Source organism: Xenopus tropicalis, chromosome 2 (genome assembly GCF_000004195.4).
Source record: "Xenopus tropicalis strain Nigerian chromosome 2, UCB_Xtro_10.0, whole genome shotgun sequence".
NCBI classification, from domain to species: Eukaryota; Metazoa; Chordata; class Amphibia; order Anura; family Pipidae; genus Xenopus; species Xenopus tropicalis.
Window position 1 is genome coordinate 76,377,693 of NC_030678.2, and position 25,631 is coordinate 76,403,323.

The 25,631-nt window shown below is 39.6% G+C and overlaps 1 protein-coding gene across 1 annotated transcript in view; it reads right to left on the bottom strand.

Moving 5' to 3' along the window:
• Positions 1-25,589, bottom strand: part of morc1 (MORC family CW-type zinc finger 1) — a 108,011-nt gene extending 82,422 nt beyond the window's left edge. Inside the window, exons 1-4 of the mRNA XM_031896211.1 lie at positions 25,548-25,589; positions 23,574-23,617; positions 10,135-10,371; positions 213-266 (exon numbers count right to left, since the gene is read on the bottom strand). Of these exons, the coding sequence (XP_031752071.1) occupies positions 213-266; positions 10,135-10,371; positions 23,574-23,617; positions 25,548-25,589 (377 nt within the window). The remainder of the gene's footprint in view (positions 1-212; positions 267-10,134; positions 10,372-23,573; positions 23,618-25,547) is intronic.
• Between the last annotated feature and the right edge of the window lie 42 nt (positions 25,590-25,631).

Genomic DNA, 25,631 nt, shown 5'->3' on the forward strand with positions numbered 1-25,631 from the left:
TTACCTGCTTAAAATCCAAATATACCTTCATAAATATAACTTTATAAAAGTTCCAATTTTGCCCAAATATGACTATCCAAAAATCACAAGACAATTTTAACTAAATGTGCTATATTATTTTATATGTCTTTATTTTGTTTCACTGCATGTAATTTAATAGGTATATTTGCGCATATTTTTATAAACATATACAAAAACATATGTAGCCTTACCTTGAATTATCAATAATTTCAGCAAATGCCCCAAATAAAAACTCATGTGTTGTTCTAAAAATGTAAAAGAGAAACATGATTAAATATTTACACACATTAACCCAACTTATATTTACTAAATAGCTATATTACCTTAAAACAGCTAAGCATATATGCTTATAAAGTCTGCTGGGCATTAGGTGTGGCTGCTGATTCTCAATTGCCCAGTGCTAATCTGAACATACCTCTCTGCAGCAGAATGTAACAAAAATCTAAACTGAATGCAGAAAAATCTAAACGAACCTAAAAAACATAGGTCCCTATGGGGGCCATTAACTTACCCTCAGGTTTTTTTTCTGATTCAGATTTTTAGCACTAAAAGAAGAAAAAAATAGCAATTTTTTCAATATTTACTCTGCATTCAAACAGGTAAAAATCCGACAATTCGGCAGCTAAAAGTTGCCAAGATCACATAGAAGTCAAAGGCAGATGTCCCTTCACTCTCCTTAAAGGGGAAGGAAAGGCTAATAAAGAGTTAATCCCAAGCTGCAGCTTTACCTTCAGTTGTCTCAATAGTGCCCATAAGTCCCCCATATTTCACCTGTTCAGATGATCAGAAGCCAAATAGGAAGAAAAAACGCTGAGCTGTGTAAGAAAATTCCCATAATGCCTCACTCCTGCACCAAGACCCAGACCAAGTGAACATGCTCATTTTTATAAGCCTAGGGGGCTGATTTACTAACCCACGAATCCGACCCGAATTGGAAAAGTTCCGACTTGAAAACGAACATTTTGCGACTTTTTCGTATGTTTTGCGATTTTTTCGGATTCTTTACGAATTTTTCGTTACCAATACGATTTTTGCGTAAAAACGCGAGTTTTTCGTATCCATTACGAAAGTTGCGTAAAAAGTTGCGCATTTTTCGTAGCGTTAAAACTTACGCGAAAAGTTGCGCATTTTACGTAGCGTTAAAACTTAACGCTACGAAAAATGCGCAACTTTTCGCGTAAGTTTTAACGCTACGAAAAATGCGCAACTTTTTACGCAACTTTCGTAATGGATAGGAAAACTCGCGTTTTTACGCAAAAATCGTATTGGTAACGAAAAATTCGTAAAGAATCCGAAAAAATAGCAAGACATACGAAAAAATCACAAAATACCGATCATTACGAAAAAAACGCAATCGGACTCCATTCGACCCGTTCGTGGGTAAGTAAATCAGCCCCTATGAGTCAGCTTCCTGCTGATTGGCTCAGATCCACATTCCTAAGGAGGGGGGAAACCGAGTTCTTAGCATTCTTGAGGGGGGGGGAGAGGAGAGGGGAGAGAGCTGCGTGTCTGTGGCACAAGAATTACAGACACGAGAAATCTTTTGACAGGGAACTCAGTGCAGCGTTTCTGTGAGTGCTTATGGCTGTATTTACATAGACCTTTCTGATAAAGCTTACTTAGTTTTTACCTTTCCTTCTCCTTTAAGAGATCCTTCTTTTGCCTTGAAATTTTATAGGTTTCGGATTTTTGACACAATTGTGCGACAATTAGAGAAATGTAAGTTTTTGGGACAACAATTTGAAAAAGTCATAATTTCAGCAACATTTTTTCCATGCAGACTTTTCAGTTGATTTTTTTTTTTTGTAAATGTCAAACATTCGTGGAAATGAGTTTATTTGAATTTTTAAAAATAAAAAAATGAGTTTTGGTAAATGTGCCCCTATGTCTTTAAAAGGGAAGTATGTGTATCATTTTAACACTATGCAGAATGGTATAAAAGAGCCCTTGTTATTTTTTATGTCTCTTAAGTAAAATTCTTTGAGCCACGCTCCCTGCTATAAGTAAAAGAAGGTAAAGTATTTATAGGATATTGTCCACTGTAATGTATATTAAAGGGTATTCAGGTTTACATAAAGTGAAAAGTGCTGTGTCTGAAGGTAACAGTGCCAAAGGCAAGCAACACTCCGCTCCAACCCCAGACACTTGCTATGGTCACCATTGCTCAGCACCAGCGCCGGATTTCTTATGCGGGCGCCCCAAGGCTGCCCCCATTTGCCGCCCCTAAATTTGTGCCGGCCTGGGCCCTGGCCTTTGTCACCTCGCCACAAATCCATCAAGTCCATCAAGTTCAACCCTTCCAAATAAACCCAGCACACACAAACCTATACTGACCTATTTATACACTCACATGCATAAACCGTATATACCAATCATGCTGCTAAAAACAAGAAATTCTAATTTTTTATAACACATCTGTAACCCAATGTTTATAATATTGGAGGGTATTGAATTCTCAATTGCCAGGTGACTACATGAAATCATTAGACGCAAGAGGAACCAATAACACCTGGGGCCCCCGGGCATTTTCCTGGTATCCCTGCATTTAAATCAAAATCATTTAAGAATGCATGCGCCCCTGAATTTTCAAATGATCTGGTTACCCTATGCCAGGTTCAGTAACCACAGTGAACCACCCCTTTAACAAATGACTAGTTCACCATTTGACGGTTACAGAAGTAGAATAACTATAACTTAAACTCCAGCTCCAGGGCCCTAGTTTAGTTTACAAACACTTCTCCTCTTTTTTTACATATTTAAATAGTCACACACATAGGCAACACCTTACAAACCTACCCATGCACAGAAACAAATCCAAACCTTTTTGAAAACCTTATACAAAGTTACAACTTCATTACTAGAGTACCAACTTTATTACTAGAGAAGCAGGAGAATAGAAGAGATAAATCATGTGAAACGGCAAGAGAATGGGATTGGGAAAATCAAAATGGCAAGCAGGACACCAGGTGAGATATACATGGAAAAGGACAAAGGCAACAGAAATGTAAACAGAACATAGTTTAAAGAGAGAAAATGAGAGGACAGGAGGGGAGGATGAAAAGCCCTGTGCCTTATCAGAATCATTAAATACAGAACTGACCAAAAATGTGGATGGAAAGAAAAGGAAAAACATGAAAAAACATCCACTCAAAGAGAAAGAAATAAAAGGTATGGATGGGGCTACAAGATATAATAATGGCTAACAGAACTGGAACACAAAAACAGCTGAAGAGAAGGAAAGTGAAAAAATAGGTGAACTAGAGCAGAAATTAATGTGAAAAAATGGCAACAGAAAAATGGGAAGTAAACTACTTCTATAACTACATTAAAGGTAAATAGTTAATTAACAATGCATTAAAATATTTACACAATAAAAAGCTTCTATTCACACACTTCTTGTTCTTCAGCCTCACAGTTATAGTTTCTTCTGTACTCTTTGTCCTGTCTTAAAAGCCATGCTCTCTCTCCCCCACTATTAGCCTGCTTCTGCACTCTCTCTCCTGTGTGTATAACAGCACAACTGTTCTCCCACTGTCACCTTCATTGTCGTAAAACATGATGTTTTAAAAAATTCAAATTTTTTCTCTGCAATAATAAAACAGTACCTTGTACTTGATTCCAGCTAAGATATAATTAATCCTTATTAGGGCTCTGGCCCCGAATTGCCATCCCACCAGCGAAAATGTAAATCGCTAGTGGGACGACAAACACTGCGTCGCGATTTCAGTGAAATCGCGGAAGTTGCCTTGAGAGGATGGCATATCCGCCGACGCGTATGCCATCCCATCAGTGATTTACATTTTCACCGGTGGGATGGCAATTCGGGGAGATTAGTCGCCCGCGAACAGGGAGATTTGTCGCGGTCGACTAATCTCCCTGTGTGCCAGAGCCCTCAGAGGCAAAACAATCTTACTGAGTTTAATCAATGTTTAAATATTTGTTTAAGCAGACTTAAGGTATGGAGATCCAAATTACAGCAAAATCCCTTATCCAGAAAGCCCCAGGTCCCGAGCATTCTGGATAACAGGTCCCATACCTGTACTACAAAGTACAACAGTCCGTTTTAACACTGCATTATTTTGGAATACCACATATTATATATATAGCTTTTTTGATGTTCCTCAGTAAATCTTATATAGTGCCACTTTTTTGCCCTTATCAGACTACAGAGCACATAATAGCTCCAGTTCCCAAACTGGCACATTGAGCATTCTTTTATAAAGCCCTAGAAAAGAAATGTGTTGTGATTCACAAAGGATGTTGCACCACAAGCTGCAGCTGATGTCTCTTTAAAGGAAACCATTAGTAACCTGATCCATATGTACAGCCTCAATGCACCAATAAGCGCCAAATTATCTTCTGACAATGCTGCCCTGGGAATTGCCTCTCTTTGCAGCAACTTCATGTCACTGGTGCAAGCATTTATTAGAAACTTGAAGCTTATAGGTCATTTGGAGATTGATGAAACTGCTGCTCTCTAAATAAACAAGGGACATTGGTGATCAGACCCAGTAATCTATATGCTACAGACACCATTGCAAGTACAGCACTGCTGAAGAAATGAAAATTCCTTCATCCCTATCTCCCCTCAAGAAGAGAGGAAATATATGTACTATATTTATTGCCACAGCAGTTTAGGGAATTATGTAATACATAAGCAGTTACTAAATGTATGCATGTAATAAAGCAGGAATATATATATATATATATATTCCTTGTCCTCCACCATTAGAGGGTTATTCAGAGTGTTTAGCAAATGCAACATAGATTCTGATACCTCCCTGCAAATAGGAAAAATCTCTCCAAATTAAAAACCCTTTAGGTTAAAGATTTTCTTTTCTGGGGTAATTATGTGAATAAGCAGAATAATAAATATACTGAAAATAATAGGTATCTGTTTACAGGAATGAAAAAAAAAAACTATGTGACTGGACTGGGCCAATGGTGCGCCAATGCAGTCATTTGTGCATCACCACAGTCAGCTGAAGACACCTTTGGCTAATACATTCCAACTTCTTAGTTTTGCAGACACATCTAAACCAGGCCTGGGATTCAAAATAGGCCCTGGCATTTCAATTACACAGAGACCCAAACAGCCCCCACCAGTCCACTAAAATAAGGACTGTCTATGGTATCTTACAGCATTTGCCAGAATCCACAGATTGCCAGTCCGGGCCTGCTCTAGAGTGGATGTTCTGGGGCCTAGGCAGGGGGCAGTGTTTCTCACTGATGAAAACAGAGCATCTTGCTCTACTGCAGTAGTAAGAGGCTAAAATACGTATTAGTATTTAACGTGGACCTTTCACCCAGACATGAAAAGCTGTATAATAAAAGTCCTTTTCAAATTAAACATGAAACCAAAATTCATTTTTATATTAACACATTCAAACCTATTATAAATGCATTTTAAAATCCCAGCTGTCAGTCATATACTGCCTGCCCCGCCTCTATGCCTTAGGCATAGAGGTGGAGCAGACAATTACTTAAACTTTCCATTCAGCACTCACATTCCCCCTACCTTCTCACCATCTAATTGTGTAGCCTGTGCATGGGCATATTGCTATGTTTAACCCACCTTCAGAATACAGTGCCTGCTTCTGCACTCTCTTTCCTGTGTGTATAACAGCACAACTGTTCTCCCACAGTCACCTCCATTGTCGTAAAACATGATGTTTTAAAAATTATTTCATTTTTTCTCTGCAATAATAAAACAGTACCTTGTACTTGATCCCAGCTAAGATATAATTAATCCTTATTAGAGGCAAAACAATCCTATTGAGTTTAATCAATGTTTAAATATTTCCTACTTTCTCACTATCTAATTGTGTAGCCTGTGCATGGGCAATAGCATCAGGTCCCCCATTCTGGCACATACACAAGATTTTGGGGTGATATAAAGCTTGCCTTAATAACAGTGCCCACAAAATGGTACCTGCCTGCTGGCTGTGATTGTATATTCCCAAGACTGAAGGAAACAAGTATTATGTCAAGTAGTATGTTAACACAATAGACAAACACAATAGAAAAGAAATTGGAATTTATTTCTTAGGGTGACAGGTCCCCTTTAAAAGGGAAGTTTAAATCAGTGGTGTAACCCGTAAGGGATCAGTAAAAAAGCATTACATTTAATGTTTGCCCAGCACATACAAAAAAACTTCTTTTGGCAACTGTCCTATTTTATATGAAAAAAGCTTTCCACTGAATGGCATTAGACCTTTGTAAATCTTCCTACATAAGAACCAATCCCATTAAATGCTTATCAGTGTGTCATTATCGGCTGCTCTCCATGGTACTGAATATAATGAACATATATATCACTGATATGGGATCTATTATTCAAAATGCTTGGAACCTGGGGTTTTCCGTTAATTCTGATCACCATATCTTAAAGGAACAGTAACACCAAAAAATTAAAGTGTTTTAAAGTAATTAAAATTTAATGAACGGTTGCCCTGGACTGGTAAAACGTGTGTTTGTTTCAGAAACTCTACTGTAGTTTATAAAAATAAGCTGGTGTGTAGCCATAGGCATTGCCATTAAAAAGGAGAAAGGGCACAGTTTACATAGCAGATAACAGATAAAACACCATTGTATTCTACAGAGTTTATCTGTTACCTGCTATGTGCCTGTGCCTTTACTCTTTTTGAATGGCTGCCCCCATGGCTACACAGCAGGGTATTTATATAAACTGTAGTAGCATCTCTAAAGCAAACATATGGCTTTTACCAGCGCAGGGCAGCAGTACATTATAATTTAATTACTTTGATACATATTTATTTTTTGGTGTTACTGTTCCTTTAAGTTTACTGTAAAAAAAACATAAACATTAAGGGGCAGATTTATCAACATCCCACAAATATATGAAAACCTCAAAATACTCCCTTTTGCAAGAATTTTTGTGTGCTAACAAATGAAAAAAAACCCCGCAAAAACACCTCTAAAACCTCAAATAAAAAAGGGATTTTGCCACTAACGAATTTATGCAGTGTAGTTAGGATTAAGTACAAGGGGCATTGTTTATTATCCATAAGTGTCCTTAAAAAGGAATCTATGGGAGATGGCCTTCCCTTAATTTGGAGGTTTTTGGATATCAGTTTCCCATTCGTGTATATCAAGATTCTTTACCTATGATTCAGGGCCCAATAATGGGCCTTATTGATGTTTAGGGTGGGTCTTTATGATCTCTTTAATATAGTTACATTTCTTCCTACAACTAAACATTTTAATTAATGCAAATTGCATTATAGATTCTAAACCAATCTGTAGTTTGCTAAAATAACTTGAGTGTAGTTTGAATCCCCACAGAAAAAATGTTAGGAAACACTGTATTAGATCATTATAAATGCCATAAATGGTTAACTGCACATTAATCTCTTGCATCAAATCACATATTTTAAATCTAACATTTCTAAAGAGGATTGTAGTGCTTTTAAACAGGTTTTATAAAGCAAAGAGGAAGGTGGAACTTCGTGGTGGTGGTGGTAAAATGGGTAAAGAATGGTAAAAACAGATTTCAGCAGGGTGGAAAAAACACAGCATTAGGTAAAAAAAGATTTTCATTGAACATAAGACACTAAAAATGATAATGCTGCTGTGATGTTTTATAATATTTATTTTAAGGGGAAAATATACCCCACTGTTCAACATGAGCTCATTTAGTTGAGGTTATGTAAAAAAATGCATTAACACTTAATAAAATATAAATATAAATTGTTGTTTTATACAAAAAAACAGAGGGACTTAAAGTCCCAGTATTCTTTACACAATGGAACAAGGTGAGGGAGGGGTTGCATTACACTATCAGCCTAAGGTAGGAAGGAAATGGTCCCAGCAAGCACTGACAGACTACAGTGGCTTCCTTCCAATCTGTAGAGTCAGGTATGTCTGTGTAAAAATTCATTTATAATTATATCTGGTTCAGATGTTTATGCAGCTTTTCTACAAGACCAACTGAATAAGCTTGTGTCAAAAGGGAGGGGGGTACATTTTCTTTTTAAACAAATAGGCTGGGCTTTTATAACTATCTTTTTCTAGCTGCTAAGCACTGTATTTGCCTTCTTTTGTAATCTCTGTAACACAACTGCTATACAAGTTACACTGACTCACCTTAAACGAGGGGAATAAAAGAAAGAAAGAATAAAGAGAACTGTTTCAATGCATAAAACTGCTAAATGTTCTCTAAGTGCACAGCCAGTGTCATATTAAATGTTGTCATATTAAATGTTGTGCCCCCTAATCACCCCCTTAACCTGCCTTTAGGATGGATCTCTTCTTGGGTGAAAGCTTCACAAATGCGCAGAGGTACATATTAATACAGAAGATAAAATCAAAGAAGCAGATAAAATGCAGAGAGGAAAAAAGTAACTGGGGAGAAAAGTAGAGGGGAATAGGGCTGTTTTACATGGGAAATTTATAAGGGAAAACAAAAACCCTATTCATTTAGATAGAACATGTATAAGATCCCTTATCTTGAAACCCATTATCCAGAAAGCTTTGAATTAAGGAAAGGCTATCTCCCATAGAATCTAATATTTAAGAATAATTTCCTATTCTTGTGGCTGATGTTAACTAAGCTGCATAAATCTATTTTGGTGGCAAAACAATCCTATTGCGTTTATTTCATGTTTAAATGATTTTAGCAGATGCGGTGATCCAAATTACAGAAAGACTGTAACGTGGAAGACATCAGGTCCAGCGCATTCTGGATAACAGATCCTATACCTATAATATACATAGGAATTTAGGTTAAAATGATGTCTTTCAAGTTCATCCTTGTGATGTAAGGCAAAACCCCATCTGAAGCCTCTCTAATTTGCCACATGGGGGGGAAATATTCCTTCCTTACTCCAAGATGGAAATTGAACCAGTCCCTGGATCTACTTGCACTAAGGGTAAGGCCCCATGGAGCGTTGGCTCTCAGCCTGGTATTTTTTTTTTAGCCTGAGAGAAGCGGATCCGCTCCTGTACACAGCTCCATTGATCTGCACAGCATCCACTTGCTTGCAGCAGGCACACACAGGAGAGTGGATTGGAGGTTGGCCCAAAGACCTCCGATCCACTTGTTAGGATTTTTTTTTCCAGCTTAAAGGGGTGGTTCATCTTATATTTAATTTATAGTATGTCATAGAATGACCAGTACTAAGCAACTTTTTAATTGGGCTTCATTATTTACTTTTTCTAGTTTTTAAGTTATTTGCTTTCTTCTTCATACTCTTTCCAGCTTTCAAATGGGGGTCACTGACCCCGGCAGCCAAAATCAATTGCTCTGTGAGGCTGCAGCTTTATTATTATTGTTACTTTCACTTTTCTTTCTGTTTAGATCCTCTCCTATAAACCACTTATAACCACTTTCTGGTCACTAAGGTCATTTGGACCCTAGCAACCAGATAACTGCTGGAATTCCAAAAGAGAGATTTGCTGAAGTGAAATAATTAAAAAAAATACACAAATAATAAAAAATGAAGGCCAACTGCAAATTGCCTCAGACTAGTACTCCCTACATTATACTAAAAGTTAATTCAAAGGTGAACAACCTCTTTAAACCCCTTACAACCCTGTGCTTACTTTCAGTCAGCAGGGCCAACTTTCCCAGAAACCCACAAAAGGTTGTAATTCCAAATATACTATCAGGGAATTACCACCTCCCCTACCCAAATAACCTGTACAGATAAAGCATCATACTGCAAGATTTATCTACTCTTGGCATGTTTCAGGGAAACAAATTAACATGAAATATCCTGTGATTTTGACAGAATGTTAAAATGATGGATGGCAATTGGTGTAACTGCTGTTGCATGAACCCACTGTGGACCCAACTATACTCAATTTAAAATAATGAGATCGCTGATCCACCAAATGAACCATTACAAAGTAAAACAATAATGAAAGACTAACCAAAGTATTACAATGATCTTTATAAATATGATGGCTGTTAGCTATAGTGATGCTTTCTCCCCACGGTTGACCTATAATCTAACCAAATGTAACAGACGTTTGGATTTCACAACTACATACTAAACCAACGTATTTGCAAGATAATAGTAGTGTAAGATAGAGTATATTGCTACACGCATTTAATAGAAGGGACAGGCCCAGCTAATAGTTGCTACTTACGAGTTGGCATGGATATATGCTAGGTTAAGGTTCGCTCTGGATAAGCACTTGTAGCGTTCAGCCATCACTTGCACTCGGACTGCCCAGCGCTGCGTGGAATTTACTAAGGTCTGGCTGGCGATAACGATACCCAACACTTTTGCGGACGCAGGAAACTCTCTCACAAGCAGAACTACTTTAAACTGCACTAGCGCCCCCACACGGACAGTACTACTGAGGGAAAGGGTGGGGCTCTTACTAATAAGCAGGGAAGCTGACTGGTTGCGTATGAATTATTTTGCCTGTTGTATGATTTGAATGATGAAAAACATAAACGCCTGCACTTTTTACAACCAATGCAGTTTCTAATAGGGATTGTTGGGCTGTGTGTCTGTCCCACAAACTTTACACATCACACCCTATATATGGGTAATGAAGGAAGGCTGGAGTGGATTTTTACTTGCAGAGGTTTGGATATATCAATAGATGGTACAGGAATAAGAAAATGGTTAGTTGTGACATTGGATTTTAGGGGTGATACTTTGCGCAAAATGTACAGTCAAGGTACCAATGGTAAAGGAATAAAAGGCTTACAGAGGTCACTAAACCCCTGAGCACAATTAGATCTATGCTTTCAAAGAGGTGACAAGTGCTTGCTCAGATCTGCTTGGTTGCTGTGGATTGTGGTGCCATTTAGAACTTGTGTCATTTAGAAATCAAGCTATGATCCTATGTTATTGTATGTCTTCTTGTTAGGGATCACTTCTCTTGTTAGGGATCACTTCTCTTCTGAGGTTGGCCACTGATGTTAGGGATCAGGCCTTGTTTGCAGTCAAAATCTGAATGAATCATACATGTGAATCTATCAGAAATACAACAGGTCACATGTAATTCTGCTGATTGTTATTATTATCATAGTTTAGTTATACAGCACCAAAATTCCACGACTCTTTAAAGAGAATATACAGCTTTCACATCCGTTCCATTGAGCTTAAAATCAATGGTCTTGCAGCTGCTGACTGGCATTGTTCCCTACTGCCAAGTATGCAACTATTATTGCATAAAAAATCCTGCTCCCTGCTGGCTCTTAGGTAGGGAAGTAGGGATTTATACAAGAGCGAGCAGGGGGATAGCTGTGAGTGGGAGGAAGGGCTGGTTAGGGTTTGCTACTCTGTGCCAGGCTTCTCAGAAGATTCTTTACGGGAATCCCGCAACAGATTTGTTATGTCATTGATTGGTTTGCTCTGGGTACTCTGGTCTTCTACTAATATTATATTTTCAGTTGTTTGTATTTTAACCAGTGCATTCTGCATCAGAATTTAATAAAATCCAAGATAGTAAGCTCCCATGGGCCCCCATATAGATTTTAAGCCCAGGGGCAGGGGCCTCATTCTAGCAGGCCAGTATGATTGTGTGAAAATATCTCAACTGCTATCTGGCTGTTAGAGCTTATAGGGGTGCTTCACCTTCAAATTAAATTTTATTATGATGCACATAGAGATACTGAGACAATTTGCAATTGGTTTTTGTTTGTAATTTTGTGTGTTTTTTTTTAGTTATTTAGCTTTTTCTTTGGCAGCTTTGGTATTTTAGCACCTCTCTGGTTGGTCTTTTTTAACCCTAGCAACCAGGCAGTAATTTGAATGAGAGACAGGAATATGAATAGGCAAGGGACTAAATAGAAAGACAACTAGTAATTTAAAAACTATTTAAAAAAAGACCAATTGCAAAGTTGCTAGAAATAGGATATTCTATAACATCATAAACATTAACTTAAAGGTGAACCACCCCTTAGCAACCACACCTTAGCAACCAGGCATATAGTTTTAAAAAATATTAAAGTTGAAAAAAAAATAATAATAATTGACGGTGATTTTAATGTCCAGCACGTGGCATTGTCCTTTATTCCTCACTATCCAAAGCAGACTCAACAAAATGACCATATCATATCTATCACACTAATGTGTTTCATTATGTATTTTTGCCCCAGTATGCTCCTATTTAAGCTTTTACAGTACCTGATGTTATCATGAAAATGTGCATGGCTTATTGATGTGAGCTTCATGGGGAAAGGCAAGTTTGATTTTTGCATGTAAGCAAATATGTCCCGCAACCTGTTTTGTTCACAGCCAGTCCATATTTTTGGTTCAGGGGTGGTGACCCCAGACACCTTTAATCCCCCAGTTACTTGGCTGCCGTTTAACTCATTTAATCTGCAGAGCCTCCCAGCTCAGCCTATAAATTAATTTGTCATGTGATTGAAGCACAGTTCACACTACGTCCACTGATCCCATCTTGACTATGCAGTTTGTATTTGTTCTCCAGAATACAAAAAGCCAATAGTAGAAAGAGTTGAGAAAGGCAAACTATGCTAATAAAGGGAATAACAAATAAATCAGAGAGAGAGAGAATTATTTCAAACAAGCTGAGACAAACCAGGGATAATTTTACATTATTTTCACACCTTTCATTCGAATAGTCTGAATACAAGACTTATTTGAGTGAAGACATGAGCTTGTTGGATGTGAGTTTCATGTAAATCCCAGCTGCTACATTACTATAGTAAATTACCATGCTGCCATGCCATTGTCATGTGGCAACAATTCATTTAAATCTACTGTACCTGTATTCTGAGAATTAGCATCATGCTAGTCTGTGTGGGGTTAGGACTGGCTGAGTTACCAGGTTTCTATACAAATAAATCTAGCTAACACCTGCATGACTTCCCCTTACCTCCCTTTACTATTTTCTTCAACTCATAATTTTGCAGGAAAACATACAATGAATAAAGAAAATAAAAAAGCTGACAATAATTTAATGTGTCCATAATGTGTTTTTTATTTATTCTGTTCTGCATACATATTCTGAGAAATTTAATGTAAATGCATACATAGTGTGATAAATCTAATGAAAAACAATAAATAAAAGTTATTGAAATTGCTGTGTAGTATATATTGTGGTGAGACAAACCTTGCAATAAATAAATATACACAAATACAAAAATTAACTTATGTTAAGAGGCACAGGAGAAAGGAGGTCCCTGCTCCATAGAGCTTACAATCTCAATTTATAATTCAAATACCCCCAATGATAGGGGCATTATAAGTTACCTTTGAGTTCTATGACCTGCAGCTTTTTGCTATGGTACAACCCCATCAGTTTCCTTATCATTTACAGTAGGAGCTACATTATGTCATAACCAGGCTTGGCATTTCATGTACACTGAGGCCTAAACAGCCCCACCAGCCAACAAAATAGTGACTGCCTATGGCATCTTATAGCAGCCTCTCTGGCATGTGCCAGAATCCACAGATTGCTAGTCTGGGCCTGGCCATAACTCCATAAGAGAATAGCATTTTAGTAATATATTCCGAAGTGTTCAGAACTGGCAATTTAAATACAGACAATTTTCACTTTACCCAATTTTACTTTTTTCCTCTGTGTTGTGAAACAAGCAACATTTGATACACTACTTGTGACTTTTTTTATTAAATACATTTATTAAGAGCAAAACTTTACAGTGGGAACGGGGGGGGGGGGGGGGTGGTTTATGAAGAACAAACCCCCAAACCCACCCAAACATTTTTTATAAGGAGTGCAGTAAAGAGGATGCCAGGGTGTTGTTTAACTACCTATTGTCCATTTGATCTGAGGTGAAGTTCAAGTCCAGCATCCTCAGCCTGATTACTGGTTGGGTTGCTCAGAGTTGAGACTGACACCCAGTCTGTTGGGAGAGAGAATATATTTAGTGAGTGGTTTAGGATTTTATGCCCAATTTACACGCCAAAATCCCACAAACAATCTGCACAAACATTTAGGAGCAGAGTCATTTTTTTCAGTCAAGACTACAGAGTTCACTAACCATCATGACAAGGGGACTCCTCAATTTCCTTTCGCCTTCAGCCATCCCTCTGAACCCCATTGTTACATACATTAATAAAACACCAGGAGACGGAAATGGGTAAAAAGAGGCCACAGCATTTATTTACATTTTATCAAATAAATAGGACCTTGCCAGCCTCACCCCAAGGCAATATTCAAAGCCAGAATTCCATAAGAGATCGCTACTATGCTCTGCTGTTCCTTACTGAAGACTTGAGATCAGCACTATGTCATTATATCCACCACTGAGTATTAGGCTGCCTCTACCTACAGAGAGGATGGCCCCAAACTCTGCTACCAGCAGGAGCTGCATCTCCCACCATGAGAGAAGTTCAGCAGCCCTGCTGCCGGTCCTGAATCTGCAGTGCCTCGATGATAGGAAATCCAAGCAGGCTGTCACCTAGCACAAGCAGTAGTAGCGTCTGTATCAATCAACCCACCGTGCAGTCAAAGGAGAGAAGCTCCTTTCTCCCTCTTCTAAAATTTCCTGTGCAGTACTCTGGCAAGGTCCTACTGCTGCTGTGACAGAAACAACTTAAAATACATTAACATATATCCACTGTTTTGATCCAGAGGAAGGCAAAAAACCCAGCCTGAAGCCTGTGCCAATTATGCCTCAAGAGGGAAAAAATTCCTTCCTGACCCCACCTGGCGATCGGAAAATTCCCTGGATCAAGGATTTGACTTTTATTTAACATAAATAATACCATGCAGACTCTCACATTCATACTGTATAGTGTTACCGAAACCACAATATAACAGTGCATATAGGAAAACATTCACATTCTGTTATTAACAGATAATATGAGAGCATAAAGAAGAAAATATCCTGGCATTTTACAAAATATACAAAAAAGAGGGGAGGGTGGGTGGGATGTTTCTACCTGTTCAGAAGATAGGAAGTGAACTCCTTCTTTTGTGACATCATATCCCTATCCTTCTCCACCCCCAGCCCAGCTTTCCCCCTCCTTAACATACTGCTTCTCACCCAATCACAGCTGCATCTGATTTTTCCAATCTTTAAACATAAACCAGTGTAATCTGGCTGCTGGTCATTCGGATCCCTTGTCATGCAGCCCCTGCGTTTATAGCTTCAGGGCTTCCTTGACAAGGGGACTCCTCAATTTCCTTTCGCCTTCAGCCATCCCTCTGAACCCCATTGTTACATACATTAATAAAACACCAGGAGACGGAAATGGGTAAAAAGAGGCCACAGCATTTATTTACATTTTATCAAATAAATAGGACCTTGCCAGCCTCACCCCAAGGCAATATTCAAAGCCAGAATTCCATAAGAGATCGCTACTATGCTCTGCTGTTCCTTACTGAAGACTTGAGATCAGCACTATGTCATTATATCCACCACTGAGTATTAGGCTGCCTCTACCTACAGAGAGGATGGCCCCAAACTCTGCTACCAGCAGGAGCTGCATCTCCCACCATGAGAGAAGTTCAGCAGCCCTGCTGCCGGTCCTGAATCTGCAGTGCCTCGATGATAGGAAATCCAAGCAGGCTGTCACCTAGCACAAGCAGTAGTAGCGTCTGTATCAATCAACCCACCGTGCAGTCAAAGGAGAGAAGCTCCTTTCTCCCTCTTCTAAAATTTCCTGTGCAGTACTCTGGCAAGGTCCTACCGCCACAACGAGCCCAACTGAAAATCTTCAGTTGGGTTCGTCCCCACCATAAATTTATAACTATGTTATAAAACATTTCTTTTTGTATCACACATACTGTACCACAGGATAGAATAAAATTGACCATTAGCTCTATGGTATAAATATAAATCATTTTTTTTTTTTTTTTTTTTTTAAATATCATATGTATGCAAGACATAAATAAATACTTTCCTTTATTGAAATACCTTTAAATCTATGACCATGTGCAATTACCAACATGGCCAGCTATGGATGTATATTTTTTGGACACGTTACAGCAAGGCAAAACTTCCCACTAGGATGCCTGGCATATCAGCCCAAATAGTTCTCAACTAGAGGATTTGATGAGCACAAAAAAAACCACTGGAGCATTCTATTGGCCAAGAGACTAAAAATTTGTAGCATTATTTTGCTGCAAATTACCATGTATTCTGCCCATGTGGTAGACTAGGATGCAAACACGGCTTTTCAAAGGCAATCTGATTCCATCCTGGATACCAAACTTGCACTTCTATTAATAACAATGGAGCACAAGTCAACCAACCACTTACCATGCCCTCTAGCTGTACACGCCTAGCTCAGAGGGTAAGATCAACCAACCACTTACCAAGCTGCTCCATAGCTGCATGTCCTCTCTGTGGAGACCTCCCTCCGGCTGTACTTGCCTAGCTCAGAGGGTAAGGTCATCCAACCACTTTGCCATACTGGTCCGGTAGCTGCCCATCCATACTGTGAAGACCCAGCTCAGAGACCCCAGCTCTGAGGGTAAGGCCAACCACCACTCCACCATGCTGCTTCCATAGCAGCCCTTCCACACATGTGGAGACCCAGGTCAGAGACCCCAGCTCTGAGGTTAAGGCCAACCACCACTCCACCATGCTGCTTCCATAGCAGCCCTTCCACACATGTGGAGACCCAGCTCAGAGACCCCAGCTCTGAGGGTAAGGCCAACCAACCACTCCACCATGCTGCTTCCGTAGCAGCCCTTCCACGTTGTGGATGCCCAGCTTCGAGGAAAAGGTCAAACTGCTCCTGTTGCTGCTCCCGTACACTTGCTGTTCCTGTACACACTACCGCAGCTCTGAGGGTAAGGCCAACCAACCACTCCACCATCCTGCTTCCGTAGCAGCCCTTCCACGTTGTGAATGCCCAGCTTTGAGGGTAAGGCCAAACTGCTGCTGTCGCTGCTCCCGTACAGACTACTGTGCTTTTTGCCACAGCCCGTCCCTTTGTGCAGAGACCTCCATCCAACCTTGCAAGCCTAGCTCATAAGGGCCCAGCTCAGGGAAAAAGGCCAACCAACCACTTTTTCTTAGGCTTTGATATTATAGTCACTGTAGTGACAACTAGCCACAGAAAGAAAGAAATAATAACCTTGTCGAGAATGGGGGCTATTAGTTTCTTGCCTGCTTGTATGCCCTCCCCCCCAGGTGATCAAATCATATACTGACAGTGGGGAACTGCTTTCTGCCCAGAAAATTTAAAAATAAGTTCTATGAATTAAAGGCTAGCATTGTGCCAGGGAGCTATGTGATCAGCTTTAATATACATATATATACATACATATATATTTATATACACATTTAAGCTACAGTAAGCAGGCCTCTATCATATAATCTTGGGGTTGCTAATTCTATATAATTGCACAGATATGGTGAAATTGTATCTACCCCCCAATTGCAAGCTGAGTGCCCTGAAACTGCAAGCGACATTGTGCTAAGCATATGGTATTTTCACAGACGCTGTGGCTTTCTTATACAAACCTTTTTTCAGAGGGAATGCTTGCCAGTAATAAACCACCATCCGCCTTCATGGACTACCTGGCATGCCAGCCACCCAACCGTTAGGGGTTGGGTGGGCAAGTGTAACCAGGCAGCCAATTGTCAACACTCCTGTGGGACCCAAGCCCATCAAGCACCTGCCTCGCTAACAGTCGGCTGCATCCCAGCTAAGCTACAATAGGCAGGCTCTGTTTTTTATACTTACCCATCAGTATCTGGACTCCTACTAGTTGTACTAATAGAGGATTATACTATATTTAGGTTCTGTCTGCAGTAGCAGCGGATTGTCCTCTGAGCATGACCTGAAATCTGTGACTCAATAAATTAGAGGTAAGGATCCTACTAAAGGCTGCTAAATCGAGAACTATATCTATAGAAATACCATGCAATGTACAGACTTCTTAAACCAAAGCCTGGGAAAGTTACTATATTCAGGCTTTGCCCTATTCCTGACTAAGCTCCTCCCTGTAAACTCAAACTACTGCTCTCTGTGTACTTTGATGAGTTGCAGTAGCCGCAGCTCAGTGTCACAGCCTGGATTTCTATATTTAATAGAGAGGATGCCTTTTTGGACTCAGGCTGACTCCCCTGCTGCCCAAGTGACTACAGTGCAATTAACTGCTGTAGCAACAACAAGGAAACGACTATTGAGCAGCCTGCCCAAATAGTTCTACCCCCAATGCTAGTAGTATAATGAGGAGTAAATTTGTATATACTTCAACTAATAACATTATGTAAAAGAGAGAGGTCTGTACATGGTCCATGATACACTCACAGGGGCAATTGTACTGTAATCCCCTCCTCCCTCACTCTCTCTCTATATATATATATGTGTGTGTGTGCGCCGAAACACAGTAGAACTACTTCTGCCCTAGGTACACAGCCTGAGTGTAGCCTCTACAGGAATGTTGTCCAAATAACTAGATGGCTATCTGGCAGGTTCTGCATGGGTTAATAATATATAGATAGATGACATCCGCAACTGGATAAGGCCCAGTAAATTTAGAGGTAAAACTCTGACAGCAGGCTGCTGAATCAAATGATTATATCTATAGAACTACTGTATAATACGTAGTGTTAGTAAAACAAAGCCCAGGAAAGTTACTGAATTCAGGCTTTGCCTTATTACCAACTGAGCCCCACCTCCAACTACAGCTCTCTCTGTATACTCCAACTGTAGCTCTCTGTATACTCCAACTACAGCTCTGTATACTCCAACTACAGCTCTCTGTATACTCCAACTATAGCTCTCTGTATACTCCAACTATAGCTCTCTATATACTCCAACTATAGCTCTCTGTATACTCCAACTATAGCTCTCTGTATACTCCAACTACAGCTCTCTGTATACTCCAACTATAGCTCTCTCTGTATACTCCAACTATAGCTCTCTCTGTATACTCCAACTACAGCTCTCTGTATACTCCAACTATAGCTCTCTCTGTATACTCCAACTACAGCTCTCTGTATACTCCAACTATAGCTATCTCTGTATACTCCAACTACAGCTCTCTGTATACTCCAACTATAGCTCTCTCTGTATACTCCAACTATAGCTCTCTCTGTATAATCCAACTACAGCTCTCTGTATACTCCAACTATAGCTCTCTCTGTATACTCCAACTACAGCTCTCTGTATACTCCAACTACAGCTCTCTGTATACTCCAACTATAGCTCTCTTTATACTGTAATGAGTTGCAGTAGCTGCAGCTCAATGTCCCAGCCTGGATTCCTATATAATAGAGAGGGTACATTTTTGGGCCCAGGCTGACTTCCATGCTGCCTGAGTGGCTACAGTGAGATTAACTGCTGTAAAGCTGCAAACAAACAGCAAGAGCCTAACAAACAGCCTGCCCAAATAGTCCTACCCCCAAAGCCAGCAGTATAGTGAGGAGTTAGTGTGTATATACTGCAGCTAATAACAATATTTTAAAGAGAGAGCTCTGCCTCATGTTTCTACCTGTTCAGAAGATAGGAAGTGAACTCCTTCTTTTGTGACATCATATCCCTATCCTTCTCCACCCCCAGCCCAGCTTTCCCCCTCCTTAACATACTGCTTCTCACCCAATCACAGCTGCATCTGATTTTTCCAATCTTTAAACATAAACCAGTGTAATCTGGCTGCTGGTCATTCGGATCCCTTGTCATGCAGCCCCTGCGTTTATAGCTTCAGGGCTTCCTTTCTCTGCCCAGACTATTGCAACTTTACACTTATTGGCCTGCCACTCACTTATACAGTATATCCTCACTACAATTGATCCAAAATTCTATTGCACCTCCCTGCAAATCCCTGCACTGACTACCAATACATTTTCCCATCAAATATAAACTCTTGACCGTCAGGAGCCACAAGTACACTTACAAATAGGGTTGCCACCTTTTCTGGAATGAAAATACCAGCTTTTATATAATTTTACCTTTCTTCTCTAGTAAAAACATTGGGATCAAACATTGTATTGCTAGCCAGGCCAGTAAAATGCTGGTCAGTTGGCAACCCTACTTATAAAGCTTTCAGTAACAATGCCCCACTTTACAAGCCTTTTCTACAGATTCTCTCCAAAAGACCTGCTTGATTCCTCAAATGACCTTAGACTTTACCAGAGAAGCTCCAAACCTTTGGAATTCATTACCACATATCATCTGACACTCCCCTACCCTACAGAGTTTCACATGCTCCCTTCTTCAAGAAGCCTACACACTAAATTAATAACCTGTTTGAGCTCATCACTTCCTTAAACACCTTCTGCCACACGCCACATTCTGCTGACCCACTATCTGCTTACTAACAGTCATAATATTATTAATATTCCTACATATACGTCACCCCCCCCCCCCCCCCCCAGCAACTTATTTCTCATACCTTGTGTTTCACATATCCCCACCCTAGTAAATGTGGGTCCTTGTGGGCAGGACACACATTACCTAATACATCAGTATATCTTTATGTCATGTATTATATATTCTTATGTACAATGCTGTAAAATATGTTTGCACTTGTGGCTTTTGTCAGATGCTACAAAATCTGATTGATTCCCTTCCTTAAATGTAATTGGATCAGATAAAGTCACCCCCAATATAGTTCCAGCTGTGCAACTACATTCAACTTGTTGGATGCGATCTGTCAATGCAGCTCCATTCTACAAAATCTTCCATGTAGTATAGCTCTAAGCATTCTTATCTGGGTATCATTTTTGGTACTGCAGACACTCAGATTGGCTTAACCTACTAACTAAGAAGTACACAGGAACTTTTGTTTAATGGAGTTTGGATCAAAACGTTGCATTCTAAAAGTTGAATGTAGTTGTGTGGGTTAAAATATAATGGAATTCTGATGTGTAAACTACACAAAACATTTGACATCTGACACGACAGGCCTGTCGGAAGGGAACACTGCATGCTGCGTCTGCATCTGACAAGATATAATTTGTCAGACTTTTCTTCTTATTGAAATACATTGACTGTCAGATGTAGATGCAGGAACAAAACCCACCATCTGGCCTACAAAATCTGATCAAAATGTAATGTATAGTTTACCTCTGAACTAGTGCTTAGGAAGGAGCAGGGCAAACTATATGGGCAAAAGGGGCACCTGCCCCAGGCCCAATAATTTGGTGGGCTTACTGTGCCACCATTTCTTTAATTTTAATTTAATTTTTTTCCTGCCATTCCCTGCTTCTCTCCAAATTCCCCAATGCTCTCTGTCACTATCCACCGCCATCCAGCCCTTCTGTGCTGCTGCCTCTTCTGTTTGGAAAAAATCCAAGATGCACTGTGGAACACACAGTCATCTTGGATTTTTTTCATGGCCATTTAAGCTAGCCAGACAGGCAGATAGAGTGGGTGTGCCAAGCAGTGTGGGGGCGCAGGAAGAAAAAAGAAAACTTGACTACTGGTATTTTGCTTGTGAAAGTGTAGCTAATGCTTTCAATCTGTAAACTGATCTTACTGCCAAGTCTGGAGTTAAAGGAACAGTAACATAAAAAAATGAAAGTGTTTTAAAGTAATTAAAATATAATGTGCTGTTGCTCTGCAAAAAACTGGTGTTTTTGCTACAGGAAACCTACTATATAAATAAGCTGCTGTGTAGCCATGGGGGCAGCCATTCAAGCTGGAAAAAAGGAGAAAAGGCACAGGTTACATAGCAGATAACTAGTAGATAAGCCCCATATAATGGGGGTTTATCTGTTATCTGCTAAGTAACCTGTGCCTTTTCTCCTTTGAATGGCTGCCCCCATGGCTACACAGCAGCTAACTTATATAAACTATAGTAGTCTTTCTGAGGCAAACACACCAGTTGTAGCAATGCAGGGCAGCAGTACATTATATTGTAATTACTTTTATACACTTTCATTTTTTGGTGTTACTATTCCTTTAATTGAGTGCTTATTGGCTATTTTATCTTACTGGAATGTCTGGAGTTATTAAAGTGCTTATTGGTAATTTTTCTGTGATCTTACTGACATGTATGGAGCTAATTGAGTGCACACTGGACATTTCTACAGTGATTATACTGACACTGAGTAATATAAGCAGGGAGGAGCACAGAGGAAAGGTGCCATTTTGTTTTAACAGCTCCCACCCTCCCACCCTAAAAAAGGGTGACAAAGACAACAGAGATGTAGCTACCATAGTCGCAGCAGGAGATTACATAGCCAAGGGAGAGTGGGGCCAAAGGTTAGGCCTGAGGCTAGGGATTATAGCCATAGGCCGGTGGTAAATGGGGCTGTGGTGGTTAGAAAAAGGGGGTTTCTAACCTCAGGGAACTGATTGGGGTGGGGGCAGGTACAGCTTCCACAAAGCAGCCTTCAGCGGCTTATTGTTATTATTATGTTATCAGGAGATTTATGTTATGTTAAGTTATGTTATTTAATAACGTTAATATGTTATTGTTAACAAATTTGATACTGTTACAAATAAACAGGCTGCAGCCTTTTCTATCCACAAAAGGTTGTCGTGTGTGTATCTGTTAGGAACAAAAGGGGGTAAAACTTAAGAGTGAAGGGGTTGTTTATGGAGGGCCACAAGAATTGACGCATGCACTTGTCATGAGCTTTTGGCAACACAATATGGACCCCTATATATCAAGAAAAATAGCATTTTTTCATTTTTTTGGTATTCCAGAAGAGGTAATACAAAAAAAAACTTAGATTTAGAAAGCTCCGGTCCTGAAAAAAACGACATATGGTTTTCCTAGGTAAACTAAAATATTCTGAATAAATGTGTAACTGTAATATAAGAAAAAGGGTAAAATAAAAAGAGAAAATAAATTACATTTTTAATGCCATTTATCTATCTAGGAGTTGATAATTAACTGTAGGAGGCAGTCAGATCTGGCAGTCAGAAAGGCTGGCTTATATATATATATGAGTATCATATCCATGCAAACTTTATTTAAAGCCATCTAAACAAAAATTGGTCTACATCTCCAGAGACTGTCCAACCAAGTTTAAAGTGGTGTGGGGCACTTGGCTAAATGCACAACCTGGATGAACTTGCCAGGCTCGCTAAAGCTTTTTCTATCTTTCCTTTTTCCTCCTTTCCCTTTTTCTGTACTGTTGTTAAATTGTTAAAATAAAAGAAAATAAATCTTTATTTAAAGCCAAATGAACATAAGGAAAAAAGTAATTGTATGCACTTTGAACATTATGATCCATTGATAACCCTTTATTGATAACAGTTACTGGAAGTTATGAGTTAGGCAATGTTGTAAACAAAAGGCAATAATTCATACAAGATTAAGGAAATGGCACACTGGAAGATTTGTCGCCCACAGGAAATCTGTGTTTCCCTCCTGAAAATGCCGTTTTCTTTACTTACATTTATATTTAGTGATGAGCAAATCTGTCCCGTTGAAAACTCAGCAAAATGCGTTTGTCGTTAATGTCTTTTTTGTCGCCCGTGCCTTTTTTTGTCACGACTGTGCCCATTTTGACGTGACGAAAGTGTGGAAATTTGCTGTGAATCCATGCCTGGCAAAAAAATTCACTCATCACTGTTTATATTGTCACATATAAAACACTTACATACGGCAATCCACTTTTATCACTGAAAAAAAGTGGAAAAAATGTATGTAAAGGAAATTCATTTTTAGGAGATTTATTGACCGCGTAGTGCAGATCTGGCATGGGCAAAAAATCTCACCTTGTTCCATCGCCCTCAGGGAGGACTTGCTGTTTGTTGGTATTCTAAGAAATAAGGAGAAGGAAAGTCATTTTGGCATTTTACTGCCAATAGATTTGCTACATTAGTGCCACCTAGAACGCTATATTTATTCTGCAGAAAACTTTACTATAAAGAGCCCTAGAAGCTCCCTCTGTTTGTTTAAAGGAGAATGCAAGTCAAAATTTAAAAAGCATACTGCCCAATAGTCCTCCTATTGTTTAGTAAAAACGCCACACTTTTGGCTCACCTAATCAAATATTTACTCAGTCACACTTACTTCACATTTTCTAGAACAGGCAGCCATCTCTAAAAAGGTATTCTCCCTTCCTTTCACTCCTTGCTTCATACTGCACATGTGTTTCATTCCCTCCCCCCCTCTGCCAGATCCGCTTCTGATTGGCTGGTGGGCATGTGTAGCTCAGAACAGGAGACAGGATCAAGTTACACACATGCTCAGAGAATAGGAAGGCTGCCGCTGGCAGCCTACAGGAAGGACAGAGAGATTTCAGTGATGTCACTGTATTCTTCACACTGCTGTAGGCTGCCAGCACCATATCTCAGAGAAGCAAGCAGGGATCTGGGAATTTAGATATGCAGTACGTACTTAAAAAGAATGCCTTTAGACTTACCTTTAATTTATATTAACCTTTCCTTGTCCTTTAAGACAGTAGCTACCATTTTAGCTTGGTCTCCGTAGCTTCCTGCTGCTGGTAGCTCAGATCACACATTCTGATGGAAGGGGGAGTGAATTCTCATTGGGGGGGGGAGAGCAGGAGAAGGGAGAGAGGAGAGAGCTGCGCAGACTCCAGCCCCTGGAATGAAGGATTTTTCTGAGAGAGGAATATGTGTACATAAAAAAAGACAAGAAATCCTGTGTATCTTTTGATAGAGGAAATAGAGCTTAATTAGTTTTTACCTTTAAGGAAACATAAATAGATGCCAGCTTAAAGGGGATGTTCACCTTTTGCAAAGTCCTAACAGAGTGGTAGGACTTTGCAAAACATGAACTTCGCCCATTATCTTTGGTTTAAAAACAGCTCCTTTATTAATTAAAATGATTTGCTTACCCACTTGGTACAGCACTGGTGCAGAGATTGGCAGTGGGGAGAAAGGTGCCTCGGTCAGTGAGAGAGGGGAGAAACATGTAATTGCCCATGCACAATGACTCGTCTGTCCACTATGGATAATCCGGTTTGGCTGACGGCATGTGGCATAAAAAACAGTAAATGTGCAGTGTGCCAGCACTCCCCATACTTTGTGGTTTGATCTCTACACTACGATCTCTTCTGGTAGTGTATGAGGGGGTCGCGACCCCTCCTTCAGTGGGAGACTGCACCTTTGAGGATCCAGTTGCAATTAAAAGATGTGTATTTTATAAAGGAAGCATTTTTTTAAATTGATTGCAATGGGTAAAGTTCTTCTTTTGCAAAGTCCTACCACACTGGAAAGACTTTGCAAAACCTGAACACCCCCTTTAAGATAGGAGTTAGGGACAGGGCTTTCTTGCACCAAAACTAGCAGCACGGATCTTGACATATATAAGTGCAGGACATATGTACAAAAATGCCCATAGGGCACCTTCAGCTATTGCTCAGAACGCTATCATCTCCACAGGTAAATGATATATTTTTCATACAATTGCTGTTCTTTGCATCTATAACTGCTATTTATTGATCATCAGTGTTTACTGATAGCTTGCTGAAGAGAGTGGATGCCGAGGGAATAAGAAAATGCCTGTGGCATAAAAAGTCAGGCCCTAGTGGATTCAAACAATTTAATCTTCTTGATAGAGCTCTATTCAGTAGACAGATAAGGCCAATCCTCATGGCCAAGGTTTCTTTTTTTAGTTGCACTCCACTAACTGAAGGAGATCAGACAGAAATCCTCAAGGGTTTTCAATAAAATGAAAATGTCTTTTTTCATTCTTCTCCGCAAATTATCTGTCTGTGGTACCCTTTTCCCAAGGATGGCACTGTGAAACTGAATAGAGGTCATGCTCATCAATACCTCCTAAGCCTGCCATATGTAAAGACAGAG